This window comes from Cnephaeus nilssonii (assembly GCF_951640355.1).
Source record: "Cnephaeus nilssonii genome assembly, chromosome: 5".
In the NCBI taxonomy this organism is placed as follows: Eukaryota; Metazoa; Chordata; class Mammalia; order Chiroptera; family Vespertilionidae; genus Cnephaeus; species Cnephaeus nilssonii.
Window position 1 is genome coordinate 75,575,428 of NC_137076.1, and position 16,522 is coordinate 75,591,949.

The 16,522-nt window shown below is 49.8% G+C and overlaps 1 protein-coding gene across 1 annotated transcript; it reads left to right on the plus strand.

The window, feature by feature from the left end:
• The first annotated feature begins 12,103 nt into the window (after nt 1–12,103).
• LOC307099460 (dolichyl-diphosphooligosaccharide--protein glycosyltransferase subunit 4-like) lies at nt 12,104–12,339 on the plus strand. The gene has a single exon (XM_079771035.1). The coding sequence runs from the start codon at nt 12,143–12,145 to the stop codon at nt 12,254–12,256; it is 114 nt and encodes a 37-aa protein (XP_079627161.1). The 5' UTR covers nt 12,104–12,142; the 3' UTR covers nt 12,257–12,339.
• Nucleotides 12,340–16,522: the final 4,183 nt, after the last annotated feature.

Below are 16,522 nucleotides of genomic sequence, written 5' to 3' on the forward strand. Positions count from 1 at the left end.
CCTAGGTTGCAGGTTCCCCAGCCCTGGTCGGGGTGAGTGCAGGAGGCAACCAATCGCTGTGTCTCTCTGACATCGATGTGTTTCTCTCTGTCTCTCCCTCTCCCTTCCACTCTCTCTAAAAATCAATGGGAAAATATCCTCAGGTGAGGATTAACCAAAAAAAAAAAAACACAAAAAAACAAAAAAAGAGCAGGCCCTTACTTAGTCACAAATCCCCTCAATAAACCCACCCCAAGCCTGAGAGATTCTGTATTTTGTCAATTTCTTGTGGACCAATGGATCCATTGCCCACTCACCCACCATTCTCTAGGTTCCTCCCATGAGCTATGTGTTCTAGGGAGAAGGCCCAGCACCCATCCTGTGGGAAGAAGTGCTCAGGGTGCCTGCATCGTGGAGTCAGCCCCAGGGAGCTGGGCTGGGAGGAAGCCTAGCAGCGTGGGTGTGGGCTAGGAGGGACCCAGAGCAGGCTGTGGGCACTCGGTCCTGCCTGCCTCAGGCCACGTGCTCAGGGCAGGAGCAGCGCCAGGCCATCCCACGCCGTGCGGCTGGGCCTTCTCTCCGATCTCCACTTGGCTGGACAATGTGGGCAGGTCACTGGGTGTCTCTGAGCTACCCACTGTGGCAGATACTCAGCCAACCCAGCTGCCCCTCACTTGGGGGAGATGGGTCGTTTCCTCAACCACAAGTCAGCCAGTCAGAAACAGGGCTTCTCCCTTCCCGGTCCTCAGGGCGGATTCCTCCCGGGCGGGCATTACCCAGAGGCATTGAAAATGAAGTACAACGAGAAGTTATGACTTCCTGTGGGCTCCGGAGAAGGGAGGAGGAACAATTAGGCCCTTTGTTGCAAGGCCTCCTTCTGTCGCTGACAATGGCATTCTTGAGGAATTTTGATATTAAAGACTTAATCACCATTTGATATACACAGTAAAACATTCCATTCACGGCGTTTCTGGAAAGTGCTGTCTTCATCTAGTACAGGAACTTACCTCGAGTCTTTTAATTAAGTCGGTCCTAAATGAGACGCCTCCTCCCTGGTGCGGTAATTTTCTGAATGAAGCTACCCTGAAGTACTAATTAGTTTGCTTTTAATGCGTAATTTACGCTGCTGCTGCCGACACGGAGGTTAGGGTGGGGCTGACCTGCTGAAACTGGATGAGGTCCTGCAGGCTGGGACCATCGGCGGCAGCTCAGGGCTCCCCTGGCCGGAGAAATGGAGCCATTCTTTCTCACCCGTCCAGCCTCTAACCTGTCAGCTGAGAACTGACCACGGACCTACACTTGACCTGAAGGCCCCAGTTTCTGAAGAACTTTGTCTATGAACTTTTCAACGATTATTTTCAACAATTAAAAAATCTTCTGCTCAACCATTAAAAACCTATTGGATTTCCATATCAGGTGTCCCCTGACAGCAAATTCTTAAATGTCCCTTGCTGCCATATGAGAATATGCCCCGCCACTCTCCCTCCTCTGATTAGCCCAGGAAGCCACTTCCTCCCCTCAGGAAGGGGACCGAGCCGCCTCCGATGGCAGGGGCTGCCCATCACTGGAGGTGTCCAGCAGGGGCACTGGGCACTGAGTAGGAAAGTGGTCCAGGTGATCTCAGAGGTCCCGTCCCACCCAGCGTCCCGCTGATGGTTCCTATATTATTTTTTTTAATTTTATGTTTTTATTGATTTCAGAGAGGAAGGGAGAGGGAGAGAGAGATAGAAACATCAATGATGAGAGAGAATTATCAATATGCCACCTCCTGCACACCCCCTACTGGGGACCAAGCCCACAACCCAGGCATGGGACCCTGACCGGAATCGAACCCAGGACCCTTTAATCCACAGGCCAATGCTCCATCCACTGAGCCAGACCAGCCAGGGCTCCTATATTGTTCATTCTCATGTCACTCACCAGAAATTTACTGCGGCCCCTCTCTGTGCATATAAAGGAGGAGCATCGAGGGGCAGGATTCTGCCTTGTTGCTGCCCAAGGTGCAGATGTAGCTGCTTGGGGGTGGGGAGGGGCGGGGGGGGGTCACCAGTGTGAAGGGGCCACAGAGGAGACAGGAATGGGCTCTGGGAGCACAAATGGGGGCAGAGAGGTCCCCAAGGAAGTCACCGGGAGAAACGGAGGGTAGACCTGGGGAGTTGTTTGGGAATGGAGTCAGACCCAGCTGTGGCTCCCACTGGGAGGTTTGTCCTGAGGGAGGAAGGGGCCTGGGGATTTCCAGCCCAGAAGGAGGCAGGAGAAATCTGTCCACATCTCCCATCTCACAAGCATGCCTTCCAGTCCTCAGGATGGGCAGGGACAATGGCTTGTTTTGTTTTTAACTGTTTTTTTTTTCTTTCTTATTTAAAGTAAGTGCACACATGTAAACGCATCATACAATATAGGAATAAATTACATTAAGAAGTAAGTCTCTCATTATCTCAATTATCAGCCCCTTCCCAGAGAAAATCGCCACTAACCTCCCTCCAGACCTTCCTCTATGTGCACACACACACACACACACACACACACACACACACGGGCTTTGCTGGTTTCACAGGATCATAGTAAACACATGGCCCTGTGACCCCTTTTTACTCTACGATAGACCACGCGCCTCCCTTCATGCAGACCTGGTTCATACAGACCTACCTCATTTTTCCAACAGCTGGGAGCACTCACTAGGAGAGTCGGGTTTATTTATCCGTCGCCCTGCCGATGGACATTGAGGCTGTTGCCATTTCTCTACAGTTGCAAACAAAGCTGCAGTAAACATTCCTGGACATAACTTTTTCCGTTATGTGCACTTACAGAAAGACGTGAAACTCAAACTGGTTTTGTATCGTTGTGGACATTTTTTATTTTTTTTACATAAAATGTTCTCAAAAATGGACTGCTGGGTCAAACACAAGTATAGAAAGTACATCTGTCTTTTAAATATTTAAATTTAAATGCCGCCAGGTGGCCCTTCAGGGACAGGCTGGGCCTGTGGGTGCAGAGTTTTCATAGGACAGGCCTGCATCCTTACCTTCTCTTCACTGCCGGTGACTACTAGGCCTTTCGATTGTTTGCCTATCTGATGAGCAGAAAAAAATTAAAAGGTGCTCTTCCCTGTTTTCCCTTCTGTCCTGATTTGCAAGAAAATAATAAAAGGAGGCTGAGGGAGCGGCTGGAGGGCCCAGGTCGGCAGCCTGGCTGGCCCTGGGTGACCTGCGACCCTGACTCTGAAGCCCTCCGGAGAGAGCGTGGGCAGACCATCCGTGGCCCCAGCCTGGGAGATGTGAGACAGGAGCCAGTCAGGGTCCGTGGGGAGCAAGTCCCAGGAAGCGAAGGGACCCGAGCACCACAGGCCGCGGCTCCAAGGGCCTCTCAAAAAGCCCCCCTCCCACCTCACCCCACCCCCCCACACCCGCTGGCCCCGCAGAGAGGCTCTGGGGCTCACCCCTGCCCTTTCCCGGAGCTGAGGCCAGCTCTGCCCAGCAGTCGGAAGTGGGCTCCACCACTGCCCAGTGCCCATGAGGCGCTGGGCCCCTGGCACTCCTGGCAGAACGGGCAAGCCCGAGTGAGTGACTCAGCGCTGCCCATGAGTCACAAATTACAGGCCTCCGGTCCAGCAGGCCGTGCCAGCCGGTGAGGCTGATGCTGGCAGGGAGCTACAGGGCGCTGGGCTCGGGGCCATGGGGAAAGAGAGGCCCGGACAGGAGCAGCAGCCTGGGCACCCTTACAGCTTCCCTCCCCGCCAGCCAGCGGGCGGTTCCCAGGCCACAGAGCCAAGGCCCAGTCTCAGGGCTTGGACCCCAAGGGGAAGGCCCAGACGTGCTCTGACCCAGGTCTCCCCAGGCTCCAGACCGAGAGGAAACTGGCACAGCCTCCTGGAGCTTCAAAGCTTCTATCTTCCCACCGAAACTACAGGAGCGCCCAGGGCCCGGCGCCTGCTGCGTACGGCGGGTGCTAAGCCCCGGGAGGTGCTCCCCGTGACAAGCTCCCCACTAATGGGAGCTGACACCTCAGGCTTTGGGCATCGACATCCCCAAGCATTTAGCACGGGCAGGAAGGCAGCAAGGGCTCCCAGCGTTTTCACTCTTCTGTGCTGTGATAATGAAGCTGGAGGCTCCTGCAGCCCCCACCCCACCCCATCCCATGAACTCTCCTTGGTTCATTCAGGTTACCTGCAGATTTTCTTCAATTTTTTATGTACGCAATTATGTCATCTGCACCTCAAATTGCATTGTTTTTTCTTCCATTGCAATCTTTATTCTTTTTATTTCTTTTTCTTCTCTTACTCTGCTAGCTAAAACATGTAGTACAATGCTAAATGGTATCTCCAATAGCAGGTGGACTTGGGTCATGTCTGAGTTTATTTTTTTATAAATATATATGTATTTTATTGATTTGTAGAAAGAGAGGAAGGGAGAGATAGAAACATCTATCAGCTGCCTCCTGCACGCTTCCTACTGGGGATCAAGCCTCCATATGTCCTGACCGGGAATCGAACCATGTCTTCTTGGTTCATGGGTTGACGTTCAACCACTGAGCCACACCGGTCAGGCTCGATAGACATTTATCAGGTTCAGAAAGTTTCCTACCATTCTAAATTGATCAAGAATTTTTATGAGTGATATTAAATTTTTATCAAATACTTTTTCTGTTTGCATCTATTGAGGTAATTATATGGTATGTTTATTTTCTTTGCTCTGTTAATTTGGTAAATTACTTCAAGTGTTCAAATTTTACATTCTAATTTAACACTGTCCTTGTACTCCTGATGAATCAATGATACGTATTTTCAGTTTGCTAATTTTTCACTTAGGATTTTTGCCTCTTCATAAGTGATTGGCCTACAATTTTCTTTCATCATATTGTCCTTGACCAGCTTGCATATCAAGATTATATTAACCGCCCTAGCCAGTTTGGCTCAGTGGATAGAGCATCGGCCTGCGGACTGAAGGGTCCTAGGTTCGATTCTGGCCAAGGGCACATGCCGGGGTTGTGAGCTCGATCTCCCCCAGTAGGGGGCATGCAGGAGGCAGCCAATCAATGATTCTCTCTCATCATTGATGTTGCTATCTCTCTATCTTTCTCCCTTCCTCTCTGATATCAATAAAAAATATTTTAAAAAAAGATTATATTAACCTCGTTGGCGTGGCTCAGTGGTTAGAGTGTTGGCCTGCACACCAAAGGTTCTCGGGTTTGATTCCTGGTTAAGGGCAGGTACCTGGGTTGCAGGTTCCATCCCCAGTCCTGGTTAGGACTCGTGCGGGAGGCAACCAATCCATGTGTCTCTTTCACATCAATATCTCTCTCTCTCTCCCTCCTTCTCTTCCACTCTCTCTGAAAAGCAATGGAAAAAAATATCGTGGGGTGAGGACTACTAATATTTTTTATAATTTTATTATATTAATAATAAAATTTTAAAAGATTATATTAACCTCATAAAGTTAATATAATCTTTAGAAGACATTCTTTTTCAATTTTCTGTAACAATTTAAATAAAAGAAGGATATCTGTTCTTCGAATAATTTGGCAAAAATTACTATCTAGGCCAGTTGCTTTTCAGTATGTTGGAGGGTTGCTGCTGTTTTTAAAAAATAAACTTTTAATTTTGGAATAATTTTGATTTAAAGAAAAGTTTTCCAAAGGTAGCAAAGAGGGTTCCCCTATTCTTCTCACCTAGTTCCCCCTAATATACGAGTTACATAATAACAATGGTACATTTGTCAAAATAAGAAACTAAGATTGCATCTGTAATAGTGTAAACAATAAAAATAAACTTTAAAAAAACTGCAGGCTAAAACAAAAAGGAACCAAAATAGCAAAAAAAAAAAAAAAAAAAAGAACGAAAGAAAGAAACTAAGATTGGTACATTACCAGACTTTATAAGGATATCACCAATTTTTCCTCAACGTCCTTTTTCAGCACCTAATGTGGAATACCACATTTAGGGAGGGTTGATTTGTATGTTTACATAACAGTTTTGGTTGATTGTTATAGTAACAGGCCCCCCATGAATGCCCCTCCCTGTATCCTTACCCTGTATAATTCCTCCCACATTGATTCAGTGACTTGCTTGGGCCAAGATTTGTTATTATTTGGCCAATGAGACATTGGAAAACATGACACAAGCAGAGGCTTGAAAATACTTGTGCACTGGGGCCTACCCCATTCTGCTGCTTGCTTCTGCTAGCACGAGAAGCCGGAATAAGCTGATGGAGACATGTGGCTCAGCTGATGACCAGCATCAACTGCCAGGCAGGTGAGGGAGGCCATCCTGCGCCATCCAGACCCAGTAGAGCTGCTGATGGCTGCCACGGCCTCAGGGACCCCAGGTGAGACCCACAGAAGACCTGTTCTTGTAAAATGCCCTGCCAGCCTGCTGACCAGCAGAAGCATGAGCAAATAAAATGGCAATTGTTTGTGACACTGTGCTTTAGGGTGATTTTGTTCCTTAGCAATACATAACTGATACAAGGGATAGCACATTTCTGTTTTTCTATACATTTTATACATTTACATGTTTCTAGAAAATTATCCATTTTTTTTTTGAAATTTCAAATTTATTGGCACAAAGCTGCTTATAGTATTCACTCATAATTTGTTGTTGTTGTTAATCTTCACCCAAGGATACTTTTTCCATTGATTGTTAGAGAGAGTGGAAGCAAGGAGTAGGTAGAGACGGAGAGAAACATTGATGTGAGAGAGACACATTGGTTGGTTGCCTCCTGCAGGTGCCCCAACCCGGCTGGGTTCAAGCCTGCAACCCAGGTACATGCCCTTGACTGGAATCAAACCCGAGACCCTTCAGTCCGCAAGCCAACGCTCAATCACTGAGCCAAACTAGCTAGGGCTCACTGATAATTTTTTAAAATTTTTATATGTTTTTATTGATTTCACAGAGAGGAAGGGAGAGGGAGAGATAGAAACATCAATGATGAGAGAGACACATCGATTGGTTGTCTCCCACATGCGCCTAGACTGGGGCCAGGGATCAAATCTGCAACCGAAATACATGCCTTTGACCAGAATTGAACCCAGGACCCTTCAGTCTGTGGACTGGCGCTCTAACACTGAGCAAAACTGGCTAGGGCTTGCCCTCGTTCTTTTTTTTCCCCAGAGTGAAAAGGAGAGGGGGAGAGAGAGATAGAAACATCAATAGGCTGCCTCCTGCATGGCCCCCACAGGGGATCAAACCCGCAACCAGGGCATATGCCCTTGACTGAAATCGAACCCGGGACCCTTCAGTCCACAGGCTCTACCCATTGAGCCAAACCAGCTAGGGCTTCTCTCATTCTTGAACAACTTGTAGTTTAGAGTAGAATTTGAGGATGAAGATTCTTTTCTCTACACTTTGAAGGTAGTATTCTCACCTCCTTTGTTGCTGATGAGAAGGCTGTTTAATGATCATTTCTTTGGAGGTAATTTTTTCTCTGTGGTTTCTTTTAGGATTTTCTCATTGTCTTTAGTGTCATGAAATTTCACTACAGAGCAGCAAGGTAGGGAGTGTTTTATATTTTTTCTGCTCAGAAATCACTATGCCTAAGAATTCATATATTCATCAGTTCTGGAAAATTAGTAGCCATTGACTATTGCTTCTTTCCCATTCTCTTCTTCTGAAATTCATATTAGAGGTGTTTGACCTGCTTATTCTAGCCCAGTGGTAGGCAAACTCATTAGTCAACAGAGCCAAATATCAACAGTACAACGATTGAAATTTCTTTTGAGAGCCAAATTTTTTAAACTTAAACTTCTTCTCACGCTAATTCTTCAAAATAGACTCACCCAGGCCGTGGTATTTTGTGGAAGAGCCACACTCAAGGGGCCAAAGAGCCGCATGTGGCTCGCGAGCCGCAGTTTGCCGACCACAGTTCTAGCCTATGTGTCTTGTTCTCCTTTTCTCATTTATTTATTCTCTTCCTTCCTTCCTTTCTTTTTTTTTTAGTGAGTTTATTTGAGCCAAACTGATGACAATTGCTGAGAAGCAAAATGTCAACAGACTGAGAAAGTGCTCCCTCATTTATTTTCAATCTTTTAAAAATCTCTATGTTGATTCAGTAAATTCATCCAAAGTGAATTTAGACGGGGGAATAGAAGGTTCTCTGGGAGGTGATTTTGTGTGTCTTAGTAAAAGCAAATTTTACTTAGTAGCAGTACCCTCTGGGGGCCCCAGCAAAACTCCCACCCACACAGCCACCTCCTCACCCCCACGGTTTTACTGTGCTTTCAAAAGAAGGCAAAGATGATTGTTAAAGAAATCAGAAGCATAGAATGACTTAGAGTAATAAACTGCCAAGTTAGCAGCAAGAACATCAAAAGATCACCAAAGCTAAGTAGAGGAAAGGGAAATTTTTTTTTAGTGTTCTCTAAAGCCTATGTTAAAAGACAGAGGCCCATTTCAATGACGGGAGCATTGCAACTGAGCTCAAACTCTCCGCATACTTTTCAAGACAACAGCCCTCTCCTCAACACTTCTCTCTCACCATCCATGCCCTCACAATTCAGGACTGTTCTTAACCCCATGAGGGGCCAGCCATGAGTGAATGGATTGATGGGGCGGGCAGTTGGAATGATGACCACATAGAGGTGGGTTGACCCCCCCATAACTAGGTAATCACCACCTTCTAGAAAGAAAGCTGAATGTCTGACAAGTCCAAGTCCTGTAGAAGCTCCTGCCACCACTCAGGTCTCCTGAGAAGCAACCAAGGGGAGAGCAGGATGAAAAACCCAGACCAGGGGCCTCTGGAAGACCCAGCTACAGTCTGGGAGTCATATTCCTGCTTTGTCACGTTTCCGTAGCAAGGAAGCCAAGAATATCCAGGTCCTGGCCACACCTGGTGGGGACGCGGGACGCGTGGCCTGCTCAGGAGGGCTCTGCACACAGCCTCCTCCCCACTTCCCGCTCCCTGACCCAAGGCATCCTCTGCAGACTGGAAGGAGCCCTGCCTGTGGGAAGACACAGAGTGGGCGAGCTCTGCCCCTCACCTACAAGCCATCCAGCACCTCCCCCGGCACCAGTCTCCTCTTGCGTGAAATGGGGACACAAGGATCGCCCGCCCGCCCCACAGACTGGAGGCTGTTTTGAAAAATTTGCTGAAGTGTTTTGTAGGGTGCCGTTCAAATTCAGAAATTGGGAAATCTGGTAAAACTTTGTTTTATATTCTCAGAACTGAAGTTTTATTTCAATAACATTTGCTTTGGTATACGTGATTATGGTAAAAAGCATTAAAAAAAATTGGTATCCTATACTTTCCAGTCTTTTTTCCATACAGGTCCATAGAGTTATGGCTTTCATGTCATACCAAGAGCATTTCTAGTAGCAAATGTTCTTCTATGTCATCGTCGCTAATGCTTTGGAGTCATGGGTTTTTCCAGCGGTATCTGGCCCCTGGTAAACCAGGGGATCAGTGAATGTAACCAGTCTCTGCTGCTGGTGTTCCCACCCCCGTGCTAAGCAGCTCCAAGGTGCTGTGTGTAGACACCTTTGCACACCTGTGTGTGGTTATTTTCTTAGCAGCAGTGGACCTGCTTGATCCGAGGTCTGACGGTTTTTAACTTCTGGTACAAATATGTTGCCCAAATGGCCGGTTGAATGATCCTCGAGGACTAGTCCCCGCACCCCGAACCCACCTCGGTGCGAAGGTCCCGCCCAGCCGCGTCCTCCGGGCCCAGAGGAACCCGTGGGGCTCTGACTGTCGCGCCCTACGCCCAGAGGTTTGCAGGGCTAACCCTACCTCCCAGGCGCTGCCACCCCAGAGGCGAATTGCCCCGGGGCAACCCCTGGGCCGGGCCTTCCGGGGGAAGAATTTACAAAGGGCGCCCAGCGGGTGCCTCGGGGCCCATTCCCATGCAAAGCGCCGGCCTCAGCCAAGGTGGGGGCGCAGCGGGGGCGGCGATCGCGGCCACTTCAAAGCGCTCCGTGTGGGGCCTTCGGGGGAAGGGGCTGGGCTCGGGGGCCCACCAGGGACGCCTCCTGGGCTGCGCCCTTCCCCACCGGGAGGGGCGCTCGTGCCTGGGGCGCGCTGGGCAGGTGGGCACATCCTCTTCCCTCTGCCGGGGCGGGGGGTGGGGGGGGGTCCGGGGAGCGGAAGCCCTTCCCCGCGACCCCTGGCTCAGCCCCACCCAGGGCCCGATCCGCAGACCTGGGCGCCCGCTGGCCGCCGTGGGCCCAGCCTCACCCAGATCAGAAGTAACACCCTGAGCTTTTCCACCGAGCAGAATTCCCCCAGCCTCGACTTTCGATTTTTGGGTTGGGAGCGAGTGTCTTGAAAGAAATGAGAAAGTTAAGTTTTGAGTCTGAAAGGGTTAAAATGGCCCCTGTCCCTCCCCCCAGTTCCACTATTACTGCAGAGTGCGCGAGTGCAGCTGGTGGAGGCGTGGGCGATGGGGTCCTCGGCAGAGCGTGGCCGTGCCCTGAGCTGCAGCCGCCAGACCTTGGGCCCACTCAGATCCACCACAGCCCCTCCTCTCCACACTCCCGCCCTCCGCTGGTAACCCCAGCACAGGAGGCAGAGTCCCCCCCACCCCTACCCCCCGCAGGTCCCCTTCTCAGCGGAGGTTGTGCAGAGGGTGTTCCTGGTGGTGGGACCCAGCACCCCACGTCCGGGGCGTGCAGAAAGGGCCTCAAATGGCTGAATAGCTGGCTCTAGGGTCTAGCCTCCTTACCCAGGGCGTGAGCAGCCCCAGCCCATCTTGCAGGCACCTTCTAAGATATTTATTTGTTCATTTTTCATGTGTTCAACAAGGGTCTGCTAGGTTCTCACTGTGTGCTGGGTGCTGAGATTACAACCATGAAAAAAAATCAGGTAAGACCTTCAAGACTTTAGTGTAACCCAAAAGGAACAGGCACAGCAGCCGGCTTCAAACATTTCTGCACCAGATTAGAGCTGGATCCAAACTTCGCCCTCGCTGAAGGAGGGGCCTGGAGCAGCTCTCCCCCACCCCCTACCCCACTGTGGCCTGGCCCCTGAGGCTCCCTCCCGCCTCCCTTCTGATCCCTGCCACACAGAAGCCAGCAGTCCAGAGGAAGCTTCTTTCTGACATCAAGGTTGCTAAGGTTCATGGACAGCACCTTGGGGATCAAAGGGCAAGGAACCTGGGGAGCCGCAAGGTGTCAAAATTCAGCTCCTCCTGGGGAGGAGGCACTGACCAACTGTCCATGGGGGTCTGACCCTCAGTCTGCAACTGGACCATCCTCAGGTACAGAAGTGTCCCTCTCAAAGCCATCGGGGGGATGTGTTTAGGTACCAGGTGTCCAGGTTCCCCCACTCCCTCCCCAGCAATGCTCTCCCCCAACCTCCGTGTGACCTCCTGCAGCCCAGCTGGGAACAAAGAGTGCCTCGGGGTCCTGAAACCTCCAGACCTTTAGGAGCCCCTCTCTGGGGATGTGGGCTCCTGTCCTTTCTTCTATGAAAACCTCAGAGCCCTTCCCAACCACGCTGTGTAAACAGCAGGGAAGACTGGGGTGAGGTGCAGGGGTGAGGGGGTGGTGCGCAGAAAAGGCTGGCCCTGCAGGAAAGGCTATGTCTAGAGTCAGCAGGTCCCCTGCTTCCAGGCCCAGCTGGAAGATCTGCCGAACAGACCCCTGGACCCATTGCTAACCAGGCCTCTGGACCCATTACCAGTGGCCTGTAGAGCCCTACCGCCCAGCAGGACACCCACTCCTCAGCAGAGGGAGGAGCCCAGGGTGAATTCTCCGGCCCGTTGTCTCCCAAGGGTCAGGTGACCCTCCAGGTAAGTGGAGGCTGCGCACTGATTCTCACAGTGTGGTCCCTGATCCGGCAGCCTCACCTCGGAACTCTGAGGCCCACACCAGACCCACTGAATCAGAAACCCCAGGTATCTGGCCCAGCAACCTGTAGCTTTAAAAGCTTGCCAGGTGATTCTCGCACACAATTAAAATTAAAGCATCAGCGTTCTGAAGGAAGGAAGACATTCTTTGCCCTTGGACTTCAATACCTCCTATCCTTGAGTTGAACTAGGCTGAGGGTCATATAAAAGGATTTGCTTGTGATGGTGACAATCTGGAAACAATGTGGCTCAGTGAAGGGATGAGTACATAACCTGTGGGAATATATACACTTGGGAATACTATGCAGCCATTAAAAAGCGTAAGGTGGGCTCCTACCTTGAGCTAGTGTGCAGACGGCGCCGGAGCTGAGCCCAGCTGGTCGGGATGATGACAGACGTGCAGCTCGCCATCTTCGCCAACATGCTGGGCGTGTCGCTCTTCCTGCTTGTCGCTGTCTATTGCTACGTGGCCGTCAACAATCCCAAGAAGCAGGAATGAAAGTGGCACTTTCTCCGCCCCAGGGTTCCAGGGCACAGTCGAGGCAAGATGGAGGGTGTGAGGGGCCTTCACACTTCACTTCATCCCTTCTACCCATCACAGCATGTAAAGTAACTACACCTGGGTTTTCCCAAACAACTTTTATGTCTTCAAGTCTTCCTGAACCCTATGGCACAAGAAGCTGCCACCAAGTAGGGCCCAGTATAGTGCCTGCTTTCTTTTCTACTCCCTCCCCCCAATATAAAAATATAGATTTTTGTGTGTGTGTGGTCAAAAATAAAAAAAGAATAAGGTGGGTTTTCACACATTGATGTGCAAAGATCTCCAAGATGTGTACCATTAAATAATAAAGGAAGTTGCTAAATGATACGTAGAACTCAGATTTATGTAAAAAGAATCATATAGCCCTAGCTGGTTTGGCTCAATAGATAGAACATTGGCCCTCGGACTGAAGGGTCTTGGGTTCGAATCCAGTCAAGGGCACGTACCTCGGTTGCAGGCTTGATCCCCCGCCCTGGTCAGGACAAATGGACTCAGTGTTCACTCGGGTGGGGAATGAGGGAGTAGAAAGGCTAGACAGGGCCTCCAGTGTGACTGGCCCAGGGGAGCAGGCGGAGGTGATATTTGTGAGCCAGGAACTTAGGAGGAGCTGCATTGGTTTGGGAACATATTACATTTCAATTTAGAGCAGTTGAACAAACATGTAGGGAAGGCCTACTATGTGCCCGGCCAGATGTTCCCTTTGTTTTCAGAGCCATAGATGAGTTAGCCGTTTTCCCAGCTGCTGCACAAAGCAATCTCCTAGGCCCTCCCAGTCGAAGGGTTCTAGCCAAGCATCTGCTGGTAAGCCCCACAGGCCACTAACCACCCCAGTCTTCACCCCAAGAAACCCACTCAACAAGAGAGCCCAGAGGCCAGAATAGAAAGAGAGAAATAAAGGCTGTTGTTGACATAAGAGGAAAAACCAGGCTTCCTGTTTGAACTCAGGCAGGTACTGGAAGCTGTGAGTAATGTCTGAATCTTGGCCTGCCCTTAAGACAGCCTGCGGTAGGGGCTTCTCACATTCGCTGTGAATCACTCACTTGCAGGGGACACGGGGCCCAGCAGGGGCAGGCTGTGTAGAACCACGCACACAGGCCGCAGGGTGGGCGGCGACAACTCACGGTGCTCACGGCTCTCAATCATCCTCGATAAGGACCCAACATCAGGTGATAAGGGATTCTCCAGTCCCCGTGCCCAGTGGCCTTGCTCCCGACAGCCAGACCATTCCCAGGTCCTGGGAGGCTGGGATTGTCCCCTTTTGTCCTGCTTGGGGTCAGGCCAGTGCCAGATGGCACAGTGCTGGGGACTCACTCAAGACTGGAAATGCGGACCTGCCCTGCACTAACTCCCTGGGAGACCCGGGCAGGGTCCTGGACCTGTCCCAGCCCCAGGCCCCTGTCTGTAATGGGACCTCCTATTGGAATAAAATCTGCAAGCCATTTACAGAGGTAAAATACCAGACACCGGGCTAACGCCTTATCTCATTTAAGCCTCAAAAGAATATTCCTGGGTCACAAACAAGGAAACCATCCCATTCTAAAATTTACAGAGTTTTCAACTTTTTTGAGGAATAATTGAAATATACTAAACTACCCAATATTTAAAGTGCACACGTAATAAGTTTGACATGTTTGTAGCCATGCAATCATTGCCACAAGGATTCCTATCACCCCCCAAAGTTTCCTCATGCCTCTTTGTAATCCATCCCCCCTCCTCCCATCCCAGGCCCAGGCAACCTGCTTGCGGTCCATATACATTCCTTTACATTTTCTAGAGTTTTATAGAAATCAAATCATACAATATGTCCTCTCTTTTGTGGAGATTTTCTCTTCCAACATCATGGTTGTGAGATTTATCCATGTTGTTGCAAATAGCAATAGTTCATTCCTTTGACTCGCTCAGTACTGTTCCACTGTATGGAATACAATGCGGTACAATTTGTTTATCCATGCACTTGTTGGTAGACATTTGGGTTGCTTCCTGTTTTGGGCTATTACAAAAGAAGTTGCTATAAACATTTGTGTGCAAGTCATTGTGTGCATATGTTTTCATTTCTCTCGGGTAAATGTCAAGGAGTAGAATGTCTGGGTCATATAATAGATATTTGTTTAACTTTTCAAGAAACTACCAAACGATTACAGTCCTATCAGCAGCTCAGTCACTTCACACCCTTGTCAACGCCAGGTTTGGTCAGTTTCTTATTCAGCGGTTCTGAAGAATAAGGTGGTGGTATCTCATCGAGGTTTTCATTTGCATTTCCCTGATGACTGCTAATGTGGAGCATCTTTTCATGTGTTTATCAGTCATTTGTATGTTATTTTTTGTGAAATGTCTATGCAAATCTTAACACCTGTGAACTGGAGAGAAGTTTTACAATTGATGGCTTAGTATATTTAACTGGCAGGGAGTGTTTTTTCTTTCTGGGTGGAACCTTACAAGGGATGGAGTCTTAGATTCTCAAAATACATGAAGTCACTTGCCCTGGGTCACACCATGGATGGGGGACAGAGTGCTCAACCCTGACCCTGTGCTTTTATTTATTTATTTATTTATTTATTTTAATTTTTATTTATTGATTTGAGAGAGAGAGAGAGAGAGAGAGAGGTAAAGAGAGAGAGAAATCAATTTGCATTTTCACTTATTTACCCATTCATTGATTGCTCCTTGTATGTGCCCTGCAGCCTTGGTGTATTGGGTCAACGCTCTCATCAACTGAGCGACCTGGCCAGGGCTCTGACGCTGTGCTTTTAACTAATACATTATTCTACATGCCAGAAGACTTAGAAGTTTGTGTCGGTGTGAGGAAAACAAACTGGGTCGTCCCACAGCGCTGCTGCGCTCCAAGTGCCCGAGAGCCTGGAATGGCCAGGAGCGGGCCCCGCTGGACCAGCCGGAAGCAGCGGCCGCCCCCAGGCTTGTGGCCCAGCTGGCCTTGGCCCCGCAGGTGTCTTCCCTCACTGAGCCTTCCTCTGGCAAGGGCTTCCCGAGACCAACTATGTGCCAGGCAGGTGTGCGAAGTGGATGGTGCCAAACAGGATACAGCCCCTGAACTGCAGGACTCAGCGCCCAGAGAGGGAGCCGGGAGAGCCCCATAGAACACACTCCTCTGAGACTGGGAGCGCTCAGAAAAGGAAGGGGCGGACCCCAAGTGCTTTGTGAAGGGGACAGAGAAATCAGTGTCGGGTGGTGCATAGGTCTGGGCTTTTTAGTCAGGTGGTTCAAACCCTGGCTCCAGCCCTGACCAGCTGTGTTCTCAGGCACATGGCTTAGCCTTCGTCGCCTCAGTTTCCCCCTCTATAAACTGGGGGATAAATGATGTTACAGAGGGGATTGCTATTCCCATTTTACAGATGAGGAAACAAAGAGGGTTAAATACAATGTATGGCCCTAGCCGGTTTGGCTCAGTGGATAGAGCATCAGCCTGCAGACGAAAGAGTCCCGGGTTCGATTCCGGTCAAGGGCACGTGCCCGGGTTGCAGGCTCGACTCCCAGTAGAGGGCATGCAGGAGGCAGCCGATCAGTGATTCTCTCTCATCATTGATGTTTCTCTCTCTCTCTCTCTCTCCCTTCCTCTCTGAAATCAATAAAACTATATTTTTATTTAAAATAAATACATACAATGTATGCAGAGCACTTGGCTCAAAGGAAGGCTCTTTGATCCAGGCTTTAAGGATAGCTAGGAATTTGCTTGGCTACAGGAATAAGGAGATCCCAGGAGGGGAGCCTATATGATCCAAGGTATGGGGTGTGGACACACAGGAAAGGGCTGAGGGAAAGAATCTGCTGGGACAGGGATTCCCTGCCGTCACCTCAGAAAGCCCGTCTCCTGGAATGCTGCCAGGAGTCCCCTGTGGGTCCTAGGGCTTGGCAATGGGAGATGCACACGGTAAGGAGGCCCAGAGGCCCAGGCCCTCCAAACCAAATCCTGGAGCTCTGGCCGGCATCTCAGTCCCCTCCTGGATGGCACAGTAGGGGTCCCCGGACCAAATGGGCTGCCTACAAGAAATCCCACAGGTCTGCTCAGGTCCCGGCCAGCACCAGCATGCTAGGGTTTCTACGGCTAGCACTGCATCCTTTTGTACCTCGATTTCTCCATCTCTCAAATGGGGATATGAAAACATGACATGCCTGCCTGCCCACCCCACAGAGCTGTGGCCAAGATCAAATAACTTGCTGAAAGGTATGTGAAAGTACTTTGAAACCGATACAATGTTATGCTTATGC